The 20,888-nt window shown below is 43.1% G+C and overlaps 1 protein-coding gene across 1 annotated transcript in view; it reads right to left on the reverse strand.

Annotated features, from left to right (window-relative positions):
• LOC308093616 (receptor-type tyrosine-protein phosphatase N2-like) overlaps positions 1-20,888 on the reverse strand; it is a gene marked incomplete at both ends in the record, with an annotated part of 233,685 nt that overhangs the window by 191,564 nt on the left and 21,233 nt on the right. The window contains 5 exon segments of the mRNA XM_080439948.1: positions 1,926-2,000; positions 2,002-2,027; positions 2,030-2,044; positions 2,047-2,069; positions 5,747-5,861. Of these exon segments, the coding sequence (XP_080296074.1) occupies positions 1,926-2,000; positions 2,002-2,027; positions 2,030-2,044; positions 2,047-2,069; positions 5,747-5,861 (254 nt within the window).

Below are 20,888 nucleotides of genomic sequence, written 5' to 3' on the forward strand. Positions count from 1 at the left end.
CGCTTTCAGCCCCCCCCCCCAACGCTCTAACCGTACCCCCCCTGTGGCATAAAGTAACTACAATTTTGAGGTACTTTTACTGTACTGTATTTTTCAATTAGTTTTACTTCCACTCCACCACATCTTATAGGAAAATATTATACATTTTACTCCATTACAACTATTTGAAAGTTCGTTTGCAGATTTCTATTATTGTTACAAAACATACATTAAACCAATTAAGCCCTATTTTGTACCTCGTGTATTCAACAATAGCAGATCTACAAGCTCCGCGTTGTGAGCTTGTAGATTGGCTATTTTCGGGGGGGGAAATGTAGTCACCATGAGTACTTTTACTTTGGAAGTGTTAGTTTAGATTCCAATACTTTTGTACTTACACTCAAGTAAAATTTTGAATACAGGCCTTTTACATTTCTACATTGTGGAACTGCTACTTTTATTTATTTTTAAATCGGGAGTACTTCTAACCCTCACCATAGCCCCAACCCCCTCTCTCAGCGGGGGGTGGGGCGGCGGCCCCTCACATTCAGCCCGTCCCCTCTAGCCGTTCCCCTCTGTGACGGACATGACAGGCGGCCAATCGGTGGCAGAGTTATTATTTAGGGGTGTGAACTCCTGAAACCCTGGGCTGGTATAATTGGAGTCATAAGACCCCCGCTGGGAGAGACCATCAGTCACACACACACACACACACACACACACACACACACACGCACACACGCACACACACACACACACACACACACACACACACACACACACACACACACACACATTTGCGTTGATTCGAGAAACCATCAGTCCTCTGGATGTTTGTGTGTAAGTGTAATGGGCGGGCGGTGTGTGTGCATATGTGTGCATATGTGTGTGTGTGGTGTGTGTGTGTGTGTGTGTGTGTGTGTGTGTGTGTGTGTGTGTGTGTGTGGTGTGTGTGTGTGCGTGTGCGCGTGTGTGTGTGGTGTTGTGTGTGTGTAAATGTGTGTGTATGGTGCGAGCGTGTGTGTGTGTGTATGGTGTGAGCGTGCGTGCGTGCATCTGTGTGTGTTTGTGTGGGCAGGTGTGGATGTGTCAGGCTGCAGGGTGTTTATTCAGACACCCTGCTCTTCATTTCTACAAAGCAGACAGTTACATCTTGTCGGGCAGAAACCTTGTATTTCCATATTTCAAACTTTATGTCTTTTGCTTAAAACAATGCCCTACTTGATCATACAAGAGTGTCACACAAAAGTAGTGAAAAATAGCCAATCTACAAGCTCACAACACTCACAACTTGATCATGGCCAATTATTTTATGTTATTATGTAGAATAAGTAGAAATGTGTGCCCTGACAGATTGTTGATTGATAGTTGTATTGTTTATGTTGCCAAATAAACAATGCAAATAAACAACATAAACAATGCTTTTTATTTTTCTGATTACTTGTATTTTTGTTAAATGAGGTGTGATTAACTTTATGAACCCCACAGGGTTTTCTAAATCTCACCTGCACAACCCAATATTATGCTGTAATTGGGGGGGGAAAGATACTAGAGAAGGCTATATATCATTGGTTCTCAAAGTGTGGTCTGGGGACATCCAGGGGTCCTTGGGGGGTACCAGGGGGGTACCAGGGGGTCCCCAGCAAAATGATTATAGCGTCACAATCATTTTAACGACTTTAACTGTATTTGGCTATTCAAAAATAGCAGATATACAAGCTCATAGCGCAGCACCGAGTGCCGCGCTATGAGCTTGTAGATCTGCTATTTTTCCAAAAATCCCTGGCACAAATATTTTTGAGATGGGGGGGGGGGTCCGCAGCCAAATACATATCATTTTGGGGGGGGTCCTTGACATTAAAAAAGTTTGAGAACCACTGGGCTTATGTTACACTCCACCACCTCTCCGACAAGACCCCACCAAAGGTCCCCAGGAATGGCCTCACCTTGCTGGGGGTTTTGGGGCCGACAGGGGGGGCTGTCTTGGGGATGAGCCCCAGACGCTGGAGGTACATGTGGAGGGTTTCTGTTCAGCTCCACCTCCACTGCTTCACCCTCTGGTCGCCGGGTCCACCGCCTCTGCTACCGGCCTGGAGGAGAGAGAGAGAGAGAGAGAGGGGATGGAGAGAAGAGGTCATGAGGTCAAGGTTCTATATTTCAGCGGTTCCCAAGCTTTTCCGAAACCAGGGCCGACTTGAAAATCTGGTGGGGACAGAGAGAGAGAGACAGGGAAAAAGACAGAGAGAGAGAGACAGGGAAAAAAGACAGAGAGAGAGAGAGAGGAGAGAGAGGAGAGAGGAGAGAGAGAGAGAGAGAGAGAGAGAGAGAGAGAGAGAGAGAGAGAGAGAGAGAGATCCTTTAATATCCACAAGGGATAATAGTTTAGTTCATTCAAGACAATACACAAATATAAACCACAATTAAAACACCCAGCAACCGACAATAAAAAAAAGAAGTACTTCGATTCTATAAAAGGTATGCCTATTACCTAATTCAAAACTTAAAAGGGTCTGTAAAAGAAAGCAACGTCCTCTCCACACAGTGTGTTGCGACAAGGGACAGAATTACGTATGTACATGAGCAGGGCAAATTGTGACCTCGGAAGGAATTGTGATTGCAACCTGCGTGACTTAAAATCATGATTTAATAAAGGAGCAGATAATTTGTGAACAGGACCGCCTTCTTTTTGAAGCGCTTTAAATGTATATTTAAAGGGTGGAACCAGTCATGCTGAAATTGAAGCATCTCAATGTATAAAGTAACAGAACATCGAAACATTTTGGAGGGACACATTGCACCTCCAACTGAGAGAAATTTAATTTGGGGCGACGCTGTGACTCCCAATAAATGCATTGGGAGTCACAGAATGAACTAACCATGTAAAAAAGAAAGACATAGCAGGTCCTACACAGATGAACAAAGAAAGAGGCTGCACATATAATTCAAGCCACCGCAGGGAGCTGGCCAGCGGACGGTCATGTCTGCAGAAGGAGCGAGTGCATTTTGCGGCAGCGGAACTGCTGCGGAACTGCCGGTGGAGGAGCGGCAGCTGCCGGCAGTGACTGCCGGCGGTGGAGCAAAGCTGCCACGGAACTGCCGCGGAACTGCCGGTGGAGGAGCGGCAGCTGCCGGCAGTGACTGCCGGCGGTGGAGCGGCAGCTGCCGGCGGAGCAGCGGAACTGCCGCGGAACTGCCGGTGGAGGAGTGGCAGTCAACTTATTTTTTCCGCCGATAAAGTATAGTTTTGGACCATGACGGAGGCACGCCGACTCAGCAGACCTTGAGGCCAAGGAGTCGCGCCCGAGCGCCTCCAGGCGCGAGTGCCCGCGACGACCGGCCGATGGTCTGCTAGTCGACTAAGCGCCGTCCGAGTTATGTACCGATAGGCACAGAATCGTAAATAATATTGGTGGGGACTGCGTTACACAAACGCAGCACACTCCCAAAGCTGGCACCGCCGGCAGCTCCGCAGCAGCTCCGCAGCACTCGCTGTCCCTCCATGTCTGCGCTGTCAGGGTGGAAACCTTGTATGTCAAAAAAAAACTTATACTTTTCAGTTATTATTTAGTCACAAACTCTTGCTAATACTTTGCATTGGCTAAATATTTCTAAAACCGACAGTCAGACTTGACTATAACTCTGCCAGTATCTACCATTTGGTTCCATGTGCATACTGTCAGAGTCAAAGGGCATAGACCACTTTGGTTGCGTAGTTAATGATGTAACTCCAAAGGTGGGCAAGAAATCAAAAATAATTGAAAATATGCTCCTCATTGACAGTGAAACAGCTCTCAAAGTCACTCTTTTAGCACATAAACAAACACAAGCTGATTCAGACAATATAGAACATCACCAAACCCAGTACTGCTTGTTTTTTAAATACAAATATAATGTCTGAATCAGCTTTGTTTGTGTTTGTTTACGTGCAAAAGAGTGACTTTGAGAGCTGTTTTTACCATACAATGTAAGTCAATGAGGATTATATTTTGAATTATCCATTTCTAATCAATGGAGGCAATTTTTTTTTGATTCGTGTCCACCTTTGAAGTTACATCATGGCAAATTAACTACACAACCCAAACCTGTACCAAAGTGGGTCTTGCCCCTTTAAAGGAGGTCATAGCATTTTTAAAGTTTGAGAACTACTTGCCCTAAAATGTGGAATATTTGCTCCCACTTTCAATGTTGGTGTCTTGCGCTACAGATGTCTTCTGTTTCTGTAAATGTGTTGGAAGCAGGAATTAAAGCTGCACGTGGAGAGCAATCTACGGCCCCATCATGCTGGGCAAAATTGGCTTTGGCAGCAAACTTGTTCTAAAAATGCTCTCGCCGCGACATCAAGGCCTACATGTCTCCTTGCTACAATTACACACTCACACACTCGCACACGCACGCGCACGCACGCTACGCACACACACACACACACACACACACACACACACACACACACACACACACACACACACACACACACACACACACACACACACACACACACACACACCTGTCCAATATGCCAGGACTAATTTGCACCTGCTTTTTAGAGGCGTAATTGTCCACGCCACAAACTGAACCCCAGCCGTGGTAAACCAGAATGCATAATCAACCACACTTCTCAAATCTCCCCCTTGTTCTTTGCACGTTCTCCCTTTAATCGTTACAGGTATTAATGTATTCAGGTTTTATACACCTGTATGACAAAAAAGAAGCCCCGTTTACCATGACATGCAGGGTATGCCCACTTTAAACATAGCATCCATATTCTGGGGGCGAACATTTGCCCAAAATAGTCAGTCTACAAGCTAACATGTCATAATTTTCGGTGAAGAGATTTGGTGTAGAGGGGAAAAAGAGTATACTTAATTGACTGGGGTCGGCTCTGTACTTCATCCACTAAATAGTATACTTGCATGGTAGTATAGAGGGTTTAAAGCTACATTATGTAACTTTTTTAGTGGACAAAATTGTATTTTGACCAATCAGCATGGTAGTAGTAAGTTACACTATAGTACAATATAACTGTACACACTTTCAAAAAAACGATCAGTAATAGTGTGAACATGGTAGACCTACAAGCTCACAACACATCACTATTGTGACACGTTGTGAGCTTGTAGATCTGCTATTTTCACTATATTTGAAATAGGGCTTAAAGGTAGGGTATGTGATTTTCTTTGGTTAAAATATGTGTTAAATAGGTCTATATTCTGATAGTAATCATTGCATAGAGTGTTTGTTCAGTAACAGGGGTCTCTCCAGCACTTTATTAAACATGAAATGCATTTTCAGGACAGGATACCAATTGTATCCAATCAGCAATCAGGATAGACAACTCAGACAGGATACAGATTAAACAAGTGAAATTGGAAGAGATGAAACAAATAAACATTAAGCTGATAAATGGGTAGGCTACTCTTCTGATTTGCAGAAACCCACCTCAAAATATGTTTTCCGTTTATTGAAGAGCTGGAGAGACATGCAGGCAGACTCCTGTTACTGAACAAACACTCTATAGCAATGATTACTATCAGAATATAGAGCTGTAACCTTTTAACAAAACACTTTTTGTTTTAACCAAAAAATATCACTTACCCTATCTTTAAGTACAATACTCAGGAAAATGTACTTCATTACTGTACACCATTGTGTACAGTACAGTACAGTACTGTACACACACACACACACACACACACACACACACACACACACACACACACACACACACACACACACACACACACACACACACACACACACACAGCAGTACCTGCTGTCAGTGTTGTAGATGAGTTGGTGGTCCAGGGGTCTGTATGGAACCCTCCTGAGTTTGGACAGCTCCTTGGAGAGAACCTGCTGCGTGCGTTCATCCTCCCAGGTCAGCCCTGAACACACAGTTTATTTATTTATTTTATTTCATATTATTATTTTACTCAAATTGTTTTCATTTTCCCCCAAGTAAAACACGGCCCCCTCAAGGACAATATCAGTCAACAGAACCAAGGACGTGTGTTTTTTTTTCTCAGATTAATCTATCATGGTTAAAATGTAGTTTGAAGTTACAATGGGTTTGTATAGGAAGGGGGTGTCTGATAAAATGTATTTCAAATATCTAAATACTGAAGCAACTTAAAAACTGTCTGGGGTGCTCACTAAAGCCAGAGCAGATGACAACATGTTTGAAAGTGAAATATCCCTTTAATGTGCTTGACTGTTCCTACGTAAACTGTTGTACATAACACACTGTGGTTTATATCAGTGGCGTTTGGTGGATTCTAACATTGACCGGGCCAGAACCGGGCCAGAACCGGTTTGACGGCTAAACTGGTTTTTAATGGCCACTCATTAACAATTCGGCCGAATGCAAATGAGCCCCATTTGAAAACAAAGGAGACTTTCTGTGGTCGGCCACAACAGAATAGGGTGAGGGGCTGCTAATGTTGATTTTTAGTTTTTTTTTTCCCCTGGCGGATCTTGCCCCTACACAGGGACAAGCTGGGTTTACAGACCGGGCCATGGCCTCGTTGGCCCCAATGACGATACGCTCCTGGTTTATAGTATAAGGTAATGTGGCATCTACTGACAAATGCTGATGGTGTATAAGATGGCTTAGTATAAAACTACACCATTTTTTTTTTCTCTCTCTCTCTCTCTCTCTCTCTCTCTCTCTCTCTCTCTCTCTCAAAAATAAGTATTGCTCTTATGTACCTGAGCACAATGTAGTACAACCTTAGCCTGGGATCAGACGAATCTGCGAGTGCAAAAGCGAGGCTAGTACAACCTTGAACAATAACGAGGCCCTAGCTGATAGCAACAGAGAACTTTCGCTTGGCTAAATCATGTCCAGGATAAACTAAAATGCTTGCAGCCTTCAGCCTTGTTTGGTTACAGAAAAGAACGGGGGTCTCTTTTGTTTCACTGTGATAATCTCAGAACGGATCTGCAGAACGCTGTTCAGTCTGCTTCTGTCTTTAACTGTGAGGCTGTGAAACGAGCGGATGAAAGAACAGCTCAGAAGACTCAATAAACGATTGATAAAAACCCACAGAGGATGCACGGGGGCCTGACAGAAAAAGAATGTCCTTTCTGTAGAAGGTTAATTCTCTGCTGCCCTCGCTTCACAATAGCGTCAGTGTTCGCATCGAATTGAAGATGGTCATCAAAACTATTTGTACCGTATTAAGAGACAATTTCCACACTTTTAATTGTGTATGAAAGGTCACAAAATCTCAGAAATGTTTCTACATACGCTTCTTTGCTATAATTTCAGTAAATAAAGGCAGTATTCACAGTGTGTATTCAGTCAGCAGAGACAGAACCTTCTCTCAGAGGTAAGTAAGACGCAATGACTTATTGTCGGTATCAGCCATCTATTCGCTTCACACTGCACTCTAGAACAGTGCTTTTCAAATGTCTTTGTGCCCAAGGCAAAGCAAAGGGCAAAACAATCTGTAGAATACACCTGTATTCATTCATATCCTTACAAAATAGCCTCTATAACACGTGTTATCACTCTTATCATGCCGGTAACCTTTAATTTTGATTTAGGCTACTAATGCCAAATTGAAGGTTAAAAAAATATATATTAGGGTACGGTATATTTGCCTTTGTATTGAGAAAGGAGTGTGCACTGATATAGACAATATTAACATTAAAATGAACATGTTAATTTCATTGACAAAAACTATGACTATCACGTCGCATCGCAGCACGTTGCGAGCTTGTAGATCAGCTATTTTCAAATATAGAGAATGGAATTATTATTTTTAAATTAATAATAAAAATCTATATCTAAAGTTCTAATCTAAAGTTTTCAAATAATTACAGTGGACGGAAAAAGTAATATATTTGCCTCTGAAGTGGAAGTATAAAGTATCAAGACATGGAAATACTCAAGTAAAGTAAAAAATATTGTACAGTACTCTGGTACTGTATATGTACTTAGTTACTTTATAACCACTGGTTACCAAAGCTGTGCATTATTACGCTGAGTTGGCAGTTCTCTGGACTGAACCCATGACCTTGTGATTTAAAGGCAAGTTGCTCAACTGAGCTACCCGGCACGAGAAGCCACATCATTAAGAATATCGACACTTAAATCTTTAGTCAATGTCAGCATTATCTTTCTTTTTTTTTTGGGGGGGGGGGGATTTATTTCAGGTCTTTTTATGCCTTTATTATTGATAGGACAGTAGGCTGACAGCAAATGGGAGAGAGAGATGGGGAGTGACACGCAACAAAGGCCGTCGGGATCGTTAGTCGAACCCATGACACGCTGTCAGGCTACATTGCAGCCTAGGTAGCGGTCCGGGCCAGCATTTACTTTCTGAGTGGAAAGAAGTCTTGGGTTTGTCTCATATTCAATATGTGTTATGGATTTGGTGTGGTGCCTCAGTGTGTGTGTGTGTGTGTGTGTGTGTGTGTGTGTGTGTGTGTGTGTGTGTGTGTGTGTGTGTGTGTGTGTGTGTGTGTGTGCGTGTGCGTGTGCGTGTGCGTGTGCATATTGTCTATTGTATATTTGCAGTCTTTATTGTTTAGGCAGATGCTAGGGTGGTTGACCTGGGATCCTAGTTTCTTGAGGCACTACACGGCACTCTGTGTTCTGTGTACGGTATGTGTTTACTTTGCTTTCTGTAAGTCACTCTGGATAAGAGCGTCTGCTAATTGCCCAAGTTGTAAATCATACTCATACTGTATGTCCCAAACTGTTACTTTTCAGGATTCAAATAAAAAAGTAGCTCAAAACGCGTCGCTTCGCACCGCATTTTGAGCTTTCAGATCTGCTACTTTAGATGCTTCTGTGTGACGCTGTAGTATGATCAAGTATCCTCCTATAATTTGACAAACCTCTGTGGCCATGGTGTCTTGGTGTCTTGTTCAGCAAAACTGTGTGCCCGTTTCTCCTCACTGGCTGGAGCACTTGATCTGATTTTGCACACAGCCATTGCCCATTACCATCTGAACTTAACTGCGAAGCCCGTTTCTCAATTTCATCAAATCTTAGCCATTATTAGCCATTATGTGTCAAACAATGGGAGATAACGTTGCCAGGTTTCGCGCGAGAAACAAGCAGGTCTGTACTTTCGCCTGCGCCCTTCACCGGGTATGGTCTAGTGCAGGGCTACTCAACTTAAGATGGCTCAGGGGCCACTCAGCAAAATACCAAAAGTCCAAGGGGCCGCCAGCTAAAAATGACGGTCCTATTTTGGATTTTGTAACACACTACACATTGTTATTGTTATAAGAAAATGTACTTTTTGACATCATATTGAAAGTGTACCTGTTTACTTTGTGTGTATGTCCAGTGGCATCAGTTCAGCAAAAGCTAAGGTATGGCAAGGTTAGGGTTGCCAACTCCCAGAGATTGAATTAACGGACACCTATCCTGGGCGCGCGGCGAAGCCGAGCGGCCGGAAGAAATTGGGGGTCAAACCCCCCCAAAAAAACGAAATGCATAGAAAACTATGCATTATACCTGTAACAATTGACGCACCTGTATGTATGTCTGTCTGTTTGTTTTTGAAAAAAAAATTATCAACACATATATTTGAACGGAAATGTATATTTTTATCCTGTGCTTAAAATTTGTTTTTTCTTTGACCATGATTAACACATTGCATGCCAGTCGCGTAGATCTACGCGAACCTATTTAAAGCCGCAGCGTGCCAGTCGCGTAGATCTACGCGAACCGCCGATTCCCATGTTAACACATTGAATGCCAAAAACGGTCCGGACCGTTTTTGAGGGTCCAAACGAGAAGTGCCGAAAACGGTCCGGACCGTTTTTGACCCAATTCTATTTTTATACGAGTGGCCCACGTGGGGCGCTAAAACGAAACTTTGACATCACCCAAGGAGTTTCTGAGAAGAAGAGGCTGGATGAGGCTCCATGTCAAAAATCCTTCCGGTCGGCGTTTTCAATGTTATCTCCTTGACTAAAAGCTTAATATCTCCATTTCTTTTTAATGTGGTGGAAACGAGCCGTTTTCGATCGGCGATCACGCTGCAATGGAGGGTCGCGTTGGAAATATTATTGTTCCAGGCGTTAGTCGGGACCCTCCGCCGTCTCGCACGCACGCTTTGTTTACATGCACTTCCGCGTCTGGGCTTCTCACAGCACGAAACGTATAACGCAAGTGGATGGAAGAAATGCAGGCACTCAACGTATAATATTTTAATAAACCTCTGGCACCCAATGTGTTAAGTGCCCCAGGTGCACTTTCCGAATTTTTTTGATCCATTTCCGTTTCCGGTTTCCGGTCGGAAACGGAATTATTCGGGTTCCGTTTTTTTCGATCGTATCCGCTTCCTGTCTGGGATCCTGTTTAAAACTCGATTTTCTCTGGTTGTTGTTTTTCTCCTCGCTGATCACTGTTTACCGTTGATCGGCTGTAGCTTCAAGATGGCGGCACGGATTTGGAAACTGTTTTCGCTCGCCGTTTCTCACGGATCCGCTGTGTGTTTAGAACCAAATGAACGCGCACTTTTAACTTATTTAGCGAGGTCTGTGGCGACATGAAAAAAACTAAAAAACAACAATAAAACGCTGGCACTGGTGAGTACATTATGAGATTAAACTCTGGCATGGAATGTGTTAACAAGAGCTTGTGACTAAATTATAACTTATTGGATAATTGGATCCATTGGAACACAGTTAATTTTTTTCTCCTATTTCCTGTACAGTTTTGGACATACAAGGTTTCCACCCGACAGTGACGATATATAAATAAATTGATTTTCTGCAGATTGTGCTGAGCGTGCGCTGGTCTGCCTCCGACTGTGAACTCATTATGGTTCCTCAGTAGGAGAGGAGACGAGGCAACAGCAAAGTGTCCTTGGAAAGTCTGTTGTTTAGTCAGTGACTCAGCAAAAAAATGGAGAAAAGAAACAATTGATCACAGGATGAGAGGCCTGATGAGCTAACAGAGAATAATAAATATGATATTTAAAAAACATATATTATATAATAATAACATATTTTTATCAACTTCTCCTTCTTGTGTTGGTGTTCCTTAAACTTCTATTATGATTAAGTTTGTCTGTGTGCCCGGATTATGCCCAAGTATTGACACATTGTTATGCAGTGTTAACAGTTTCTATCAGGCCAGAGCTCGATGAGTCAGAGAGAGAGAGAGAGGGAGAGGGGGGGAGAGAGAGAGAGAGAGAGAGAGAGAGAGAGAGAGAGAGAGAGAGAGAGAGAGAGAGAGAGAGAGAGAGACTATTCCACTTAGGCAATATTTTATTTTATTTATTTTAGCATTTCTGAATATAACAAATATCATCTTCTTCAGTCCTAATAATTTTCTGTAAACTGTATTTTCATGATCTCTGAGTTGTAAAATGTTTAAAATTAGGAACAATAGATGTAACCACAACATAATAATAATCACTACCAGAGAGCCAAACATGCCAACAGACAAAACCCTCAGAGATAAACCCCTCACATCTGTTGTTTCTACAACACAAAGTCACTCCAACTGTCCTGCCTAATTCATGATTCATCCTGCATTGTTGTGGCATGCCCAAAAATAGCCGATCTACAAGATCACAATACGTCGCGGAAGCAACACGCTGCGATCTTGTAGCTCGGGCTACTTTCAGACTTATCAGTGACTAGTAGAGCCAGAAGATCCCTCTCCCGGTGTACAAGAAGAGAGGCTTTCGGGACGCTTTGCTTGGGGTTTCACACGTCATTTCCTATGCTTAACGTGCATCCAAACATGGCGTTTTGGCAGGCGAGCGGTGGCGCCGGCGCCAAAACGCCAGATGGGACAAGAGTGGAGGAGCTTGACGTTAGCCCGGAACATGGCCACGCAAAAGCAATCACAAAGCACAAGACGAGCAACAGACACATTTGGCAGATGGGGGGTTGGCGTCTGGGAAAAGATACTAACTAACACTACATCTCAGAGGCAAATATTGTACTTTTTACTCCACCGCAATTGTTTAGTTACAAGTTAGGCTACTTTAGATTATTATTACAAAACATTCCATATCTGATTAGGCCGTGCTCATACTGCCTACATCTAGGCAGTCCTTTTAAGCAGAAAGCCACTCACTCTTTCATGCTACACACTTAGCATAGCTCACCATCACCTGTAGCTTGTCAGTGATCAAACTCCCTCCACCTCCCCAGCATCCTCCAGTTGCAGCATTTAGTAGCATTGTGACAAGGCAAACAAGGCAAAAAAGAACAAGGCAAAAAAGCCAGGACCGACAACATTCCAGCCTTCCTATGGAAGCACAAGCTATTTCATAATCAACTGTTGGAATTCTGCAACAGAATATTCAAGGGTAGGAAGCCCAAAGCATGCTCAAAGTCCTGCATTATCCCATTACCAAAGACTGGTGATTTACAACAACCAAACAACTACAGGGGCATCACTTTATCTGCCATTGCCTCTCCCTTCTTCTGAACAGGATCACTCCTCACCTTGACCCGATTCTTTGAAGGAACCAAAATGGGTTCCGGAAGAAAAGATCCACCCTTCCGCAGATTCTAGCAATAAGACGAATCATTGAGGAACTCAAGGTCTCATATTTGTAGACTACTCAAAGTCCCCAGAGAAGTCCAGTCCAATCAGTGGACAAAATCAGAGACAGTGGTTGAGGAGATCTGGTAGTCAGAGCCAGAAATACCTGACTGACCTCGACTATGAGGAGCCCTGACCGCAGAGCACACAACATCTGCTCAGACTCTGCTCATCTCATGTGAAAAAGCCACTGCCAAAGTAGGACTCAAGCTAAACACAAACCAAATGGAATGCATGCTTATGAATGAGGACCCTACACACCCAAGTATTACATCAATGGATGGAACACACATCAAGGAGGTCGAGGACTTTAAATATCTAGGTTCAAAAGCCTGGAATGCCTGCAACAAACTCTTCTGAGTCTGGCAGTCTGGCATTTCAACCTCCACTAAGGCCTCTTTCTTCAGGGCCTGTGTTGAAAGCATCCTGCTATATGGTGCTGAGACATGGACTATGAAGAAGGAATTACAAGACCGGCTTGATGGCACATATACATATACAAGACTCCTCTGGAAAACACATCCAACCAAAGAGCAGATCTATGGTGAAGTTGAACTGCCGCCAATAACAACAACCATAGCACGTCGTAGAGCAATCTTTGCTGGTCACTGCTACCGTTCTAAGGATCAAGTAATATCGGATGGCCCCCCAATCGTCCAAAGGAACCAGGCCTCATACATATCCTGACACAATCTCCAGGGACAAAGGACTTGCTTTGCAAGAACTGGGAGCAGTAATGGCTGCCAGGACCCGATGGAAATACTTGGCATCTAGGACAGTCGAAGGATGATGATGATGAACACTGTGTTAGCAGGTTACTTGTATGGATGTGTATGGATTATAATTCTACACCTATGTCCTTGCTGTTCTAATCTACATACAGTACAGCCAACCAGTTGAAGAAATTGCAGATAAAAGACACAGGCACAACACCAGAAGGAGCCCAATGCCACTGATCTCACCAAACCTATTTTCGGCACAAAAATTGGGTCAAATTCGTTCTACTGCTATCATATTCTGCCAGAATGTGGAATGCCATATCAACATTCATAAAAAAGTGTGACTCTCTCCTTCAAAACCGCTTTAAAAGAGCACCTACAGGTGGTTGCAAATAACTAGCCCCCTGTAAAAAGTAAAAACAAAAAAAAACTGTTTACTATCTTTCTTATTACTACTCGTATATATGATGTTTTTGCATTTTACTGTATGTTATTGTTTGCCATTGTAAATGTCTCGATGAATTGAATACACAGTATTCAATTGAATACACAGTATTCAATTCATACTGAATTTAGGTATATCCAGAGGGCTTGTATCTAAACCATACAGCTTTATTAAAAAATGAGGCTTAAATAAAATAAGTATGAATCATTCATTTGATCTTGCAAGAGAGCACGTTTATATAGCATATAGAAAAGTTTTACGGTATACAATATTTTCTATAAAAAGTCATATACATTCGAAATTTGATAGGTTTGAATGGATCGAACCCAGGTGGTGTTTTAAAAGGAATATTCAAAAGTAATTTGTGGCCAATTCTGACAGCTCTAATTTGAACGATTAGGGACAACAATGTGTTAGATTGAGGGCAAATGAGATCGGAGCGTGAATGAGTATAACATTGAATGTTTGCTATATTTTTCTTAGCATGTATTATTATTATTACCCTTATTATTATTATTATTATTATTATTATTACCCTTATTATTATTAGTAGTATTAGTATTATTAATTATTATTATTAATAATATGTTACATTTTCCTCTTCTTTGCAATTACACCCCCTGGCGGCCGAGCCCCCACTTTGACAAGCTGTGCTCCAGACGTTAGCCAAATGACATACAAGCATCATCGCTGCCAAAGAAGCATCCAAGTCAGAGCTATCAGAGGCAGCTGTGTGTGCGCGGCGCTGGGCCAGCTTTCTCCATCAAACCTCCATAAAACCCAGGGCTTTAATGGCCCGCCGCTACGGCGGGGAACACGCGCGTTAATGGCCACCGACAGATGAGGAGTGACACGCCAGAGCCTCTGCCAGGGTGGTCCACCAGCGTTTAGGGCAGCGGTTCCCAACCTGTGGGCTGGGGCCTACTCGTGGGCATTAGGATATTGCAAGTGGGGCCCCCAAATGACTGACAAAACCCTTTTTAAATTTATTTTAATGATATTATATATTTAAAAATAATGTAACAAAAATGTTGGATTATTTATTTTTCTTTAAAATAAAAAACAGAGTTTTCATCGTGTTACCGATAAATAGGAACTTAAAGGATGCTACATTGGTTCCACTGATCCAACCTGGAACACAATCGATTGATTCATCACTAAAATAAACATGCTCTGAAGATGCACGCGGCCCACCCATCTGAGCACTTAACACATCCACCGCCAGAGGTTAATCTCATAATGTACTCACCAGTGCCAAGGTGTTTTTGTTGTTTTTTTGTTTTTTTCATGTCGCCATAGATCTTGTTAAAATCCTTAAGATTGAGCCGTGAACGGTCTGTTTACATCCGCGAGATCTCCCTGTATCTCCCAGTGAAGACCGCGTGTCAAACGGACTTCCATGACTGTAGTTAGAGCGGATTACGTTAAACAGTGAAATGCGAGGAGAAAAAACTACAGGAAGAGAATTGAGTTTCAGTTTCGTCTGTAGAATGGGAGCGGGCGTGATCGTCGAAACCGGATCCCAAATAATTCTATTTCCTGTCATCAAACCGGAAACGGAAGTGGATCAAAAAAATTCCGAAAGTGCACCCGGACCGCGCATGCGCGAAAAGACCGCAGCCCGTAGGACTACGGGCTCGGCGCTTAACCGTTGGATTTAACGGCCCGTAGAACTACGGGCCCGGCGGTAAAGGTGTTAACGGCTGCCATGTTAACACATCAAGTGCCAGAGGTTTTTTAAAACAGGGTACATCCAGTGCCAGCGTTCTTACCGTTTACACTGATCTGTTTAGAGCTGTATACGCCTCGACGGCGACGCGGATGTAAACAAAGGGTGTCGATGGTCGAGGGTCCCGACTAACGCCTGGAACTATAATATTTCCAATGCAATCCGCCATTGCAGAGTGATCGCCCATCGAAAATGGCTCGTTTTCACCCCGGTAAAAAGATATGGAGATAAGGACCTTTTTCTCAAGATCCTATCATTGGAGTGGACGGGAGGTATGTTTTTTTAACTGGATTCACATCCGTCCATTCCATTTTACAGGGTCCGAGGATCATTCCTAAATTGCGTTAGAGCAACCAAAAAAATTGACATCACGTAGATCTACGGTTATGGCACTCGACGGGTGTATTTGCAAAACCGTAGATCCTCGTGTTTGGCACTCAATGTGTTAAGATGGGTGGGCCAGATGGGTGGGCCGCAAACGCTTTAGAGAATGGGAGGATGAACAAACCACGGAGGAGAGAGAGAAGTGGAAAGTATAGGATTGGCTGCGACCATTGATTACTTTTTCCTATCGATTATTCTCAACGAGTATTCTATCGATAACTTTTTGGATTAATCGAATAATCTGGAAGTGCCTTTTTAAAATAGATATATATTTTTCCAATATTCACGTTTTGTTCTAAGAAATAGGGATTGCCAGGGTTAATGTGTTACAATAAGACGGAGGAGGTTGGTTCCACTGACGTCAAGAAAGACAGAACTACTGTACTACTGTGCATGCCTCAGGGATGATCGCAACAAGACCTTGGTTTGGTTTCTACGCTCGCAGACTTTAAGCCGACCCTCACCTCGTCCACAGGGAGGAGGAGGAGGAGGAAGAAGAGGAGAGGAGAGGGGGAGGAAAGGAGAGAGGGAGGAGGATAAATATGCAGAGATGATGAGGAGGAGGAGGAGGAGGAGGAGAGAGGGACGGGGTGCATGTGTGGGCGGTTATGAGGCTCAGAACAGCGGCATGAGCTGTTTGAATATTCTAAGGGCCATTAGTGTTCCGAGCGGTGTGTGTGTGTATGTCTGTGTCTGTGTGTGTGTGTGTGTGTGTGTGTGTGTGTGTGTGTGTGTGTGTGTGTGCGTGTGCGTGTGCGTGTGTGTGTGTATAATTGTGAAGCTAGAAGAGATAGATAGATAGATAGATAGATAGATAGATAGATAGATAGATAGATAGATAGATAGATAGATAGATAGATACTGTAGATAGATAGATAGACGCACACACTGAGAGAAGTGAGTAAGCAAATTATGCAAGCACTAAAGACAGAAAAAAACTGTTATCTTTCTCCAGCTGCATGTGTGCGTGTGTGCGTGCGTGTGTGCGTGCGTGCGTGCGTGCGTGCGTGCGTGCGTGCGTGCGTGCGTGCGTGCGTGCGTGCGTGCGTGCGTGCGTGCGTGCGTGCGTGCGTGCGTGCGTGCGTGCGTGCGTGCGTGCGTGTGAGTGAGTGTGCACGTCAGGGTTTTTAAATGCAGATGTGAGTTGTGCCCCTCTAATGGTCTCTCCAGACAGCCAGAGCCAACATCTCATTTGCATAATTCATTTCTCCTCACAACTGCTTGATAAATGCTCCTAAATTCATCTCACCTCTCTCTCTCTCTCTCTCTCTCTCTCCCCCTCTCTCTCCCTGTGATATCCCAACATATCTCCCTCTCTCCCACCGAGTGCTGGCTTTGCCTAATTCAATTGCAATGGGAGGAGGTTTAGTCTTTCGGTTTGGATATTTTTCATTGAAAGAGCATCAGAATTGGGTGCATACAGAAAGCAGAGAACGGATAGGGAGGGACACGACCTGAAACAGCTCTGTTGGTTATGGTTAAGGCACATACCACATATAGGCTCTAATGCCGCCTGACAGCGAGTCGAAAGTTCAAATCCAGAGTCTGACGGCTTTTGCTGCGCCTCTCTCTCTCTCTCTCTCTCTCTCTCTCTCTCTCTCTCTCTCTCTCTCTCTCTCTCTCTCTCTCTCTCTCTCTCTCTCTCTCTCTCTCTCTCTCTCTCTCTCTCTCTCTCTCTCGCCTGAAGCTCATAGGCCAAATATTTCCACTGGATAGCATGAATGCTTTCCTTTTTCTTTAAATCCCACGATTTTGTAGCCCTATTTTTTACACCCAGTGCCAATTGTCTATGTAATCCCTCTGCCAGCCTAGGGAGGCCAGGGCCGAGCTCATGCCTCCTTCAATGCATGAGAGCCAACTGACCTTCTTGTCACCTGACAGGGGAGAGTTTCCCTGGTTGGACGTAGCGCGTGGAAGGAACACGTTATTCCAACCAGTTCCCTTCCCCTCCATCAGGCGCCCCGGCTGGCCAGGGGGAGGCAGTATAGTGACCAGGATTACTGCATGTGTTTGTGAGGGTACCTACCCTATGAGACACGGGGAGAACATGCAAACTCCACACAGAAAGGCCCTTTCGCCAACCCCACCTAGGGTATGGGCACTGATGACGCGGAGGAGAGAACACGCCCCCAGCGCCCACAGCGTCCCGTGCGGGAATCGAACCCAGGACCTTCTAGCTGTGAGGCGACAGCACTACCGACTGTGCCACCGACACCCCTGCATGAATGCTTTCTTGGAAGAGCGGTAGAAGTCTGGTGTCTGGTCTGCCACGTGGGAGACCTGGGTAGCTGAACTAGCTGTTCTACAAGCCCACAACACGTCACATAGCGTTGTTTAAATGCTCCTTTTTTATTTCATTTGTGCTTGAAAGATTTTGCCTCTAGGTAGGACATAGCAGTGGCGGCCATATTTTTTCACCGGCTTTGGTTCCACAGATGGATAGCCCATTCATTCACACCACCGAGATTTCCGTAAGCATTTATATTAATTATTTTAAGCCTGGAACCAAGCCAACCAGCCTGGAACGAAAGCTGGTGGAAAAAAAGGTTCCACCACTGCTATGCCCTATAATGACACGCCCACAATATGGACACCAGGAAAATACTTAAATGTAGTCAGAAACCTCTTATCTCCACATTTTAACTTTGAGTTTTTTCATAAATTAATGCCCTACTTGATCATACCAACAGTGTCACACAAACATATCAAAAATAGCAGATCTACAAGATCAAAACACGCAGTGTTGCTATACGCTTTGAGCTTGTTGATCTGATTTATTTTTTTGAATTTTCATTTTTGAATTTTAATCCAGAAAAGTAACCGTTTTGGGCATAAGAGGTTTCCACCCGACAGTACCAAAATGTCTTCGGAGGAGCATGACAGGATTGTGGAGGATTTTAGCAGCATTCTGTATGGTTGCCAACCGTTCTTTAAAATAAGGAATCGTCCCTTATTTGGAAACTAAAAGACGTGTCCCAATTATTAAACTGATAAGGGACACACTTTGTTCCTTATTGTTTGGGAATAAATCAATGATACACATCTTAGTTCAAACAGCTACATATAAAACAGGTTGTTAACCACTTAAACCCTCTAGACTTAGTAAACTAGACCTGTGTTGTCTCTGTACTTGGACACTTTTTTTCTTTGCCAAAATAATAATATACAAAAAACTGTACATGTATACAGTGAGTATACATGTACAGTGAGTTTTTCTGGGCGTCCGGTTATTTGAATTGCAGGTAGTTGGTAACCTTGGTTGGAAGCACTGCAGAAGTGTGAGCTGACAGTGAAGTTACTGTGGAGAAACGGTAGCATGGGTATTTCTGGGGGGGGGGAGATAAGACTCGTTGTCATTCACTGTAAAAAGCAGCATGATGTAACATGCTGAAATACCACTCTGTCTTCAGCAGCAGGCAGCGGCCAGGTTGGTACCGGGAGACAGGTGGCTGTCTCCCTCTGCAGGCCATGGCTGGTAACTGCAATACAACATACCAGCATGAATGATACTAACTGCACAGCACCGAGTCTTGATAATAATTATAATTATTAAAAGGTACTGTAAGGGATATGTTTTGGTTTAGACAAAAACTGTTTTTTTCCCTTTTGTGTTAAAAGGTGAAAGCTCTCAATTATTTCTGATATTAATATTTTCAGGTGGGTAACCAATTTCATCCAATCAGGAGAGAAAACCCCACACAGATTATGTATCAGTTTGTGTTACATGCAATTCCAATTTTGTCTGCTAATGTTTTGTCTGTTTGTGTCATCGCTTCAGATTTCACTTGTTTATGCTGTATACTGTACGAGTTCTCTCTCCTGATTGGATGAAAATGGGGAGACCCCTGTTACTGAGCAAACTCTATGAGCAGTTATAACTATGGGAATATTGAGCTGTTTAAACTAATACGTCACCCAAAAAAGGTTTTTAGTTTTTGTCGCTTTCCCCGAGTCAATAATCCAATATTTGACTAATTGAACTGTTGTTTTGGAGTTCATATTATTATTTTAGAGAGTTTTGCACTGGTCTCCTAGCCACAGCGGAGACCGCAAAAATTTAATTATTGGCTCAGGAATGCAACGAAAACAAAACAAATATCCATGAAGTCAAGGCTTCATGGGGTGAACAATTGATAGGAAAAAAAGGTGAAGTAAAAGGTTGAAAAGTATTCCTTTAACACAGATTCAAACACTTCAAACTGCTGCAAAGTGCGTTCTGATAGCAAGACCGAGACATTTTTACTTGACATTTTTCCATTTGTTTGCTTTTATGTATTCCACAGGCAGACCCTTTCTGAAAGCTTCCCCAGAAAACACTGACAGAATCTGCAGCCATCAATCATCTCCAAAAGGTTGGTTAAGCTTCACATTCAAACTGAAATATTATCAAATTTAATATTGGCTAAAACTGACGTATTGCTATCATTTCAATACAGATACTGCATGTTTAAGGCCGATGATGACCGATTGAATTGTGCATCCCTATTACAACAGTGAAAATACTAATATACTGCCTGGTGTCATCTTGTTCTCGGACCTCGCTATAGGTCCGGGTACTAACGTATAATCTGTTTCTCTGTCAAAAGTATAACATGACAATTTGGCCCGCTTTCTTGTTTTTCTCACTTTAATTTGAAAACAAACTACTATAAGTACCTGGACTGGAAAATACTATCATCAAAACAGCAAAAGCAACCTAATCATTCAAATAAACCAGTCAGAATCTATTCATGTGAGAGCACTGTTGATTTGATTCTAACTATGATTTGAGTTCTCTGTTGAACACATCAGCCATCAGTCTCTACTTTTAGATCCGTGGGCATGAGAGTTCCAGAGTTTTCAGAAAGATTCTAAAATAATTGGAAGATTGTGTGTGTGTGTGTGTGTGTGTGTGTGGGGGGGGGGGGTGCTATTGTCTCTGTCGGGTGGAAACCTCATTATGTCCAAAACTGTTACTTTTCAGTTTGAAATTCAAAAATCACACCCAGTTTGAAGTGGGCGGTGTGGTCATCACATTGGTCATCATAGTGATGGAAGCTCTTTTTTTTTTTTAAATGGATTTTTTGAAGTGCATAATCCTATTTATAGGTTATTAATGTCATC

The sequence above is a fragment of the Gymnoscopelus braueri genome (genome assembly GCF_963280865.1).
Source record: "Gymnoscopelus braueri genome assembly, chromosome: 10".
Taxonomy (NCBI): domain Eukaryota; kingdom Metazoa; phylum Chordata; class Actinopteri; order Myctophiformes; family Myctophidae; genus Gymnoscopelus; species Gymnoscopelus braueri.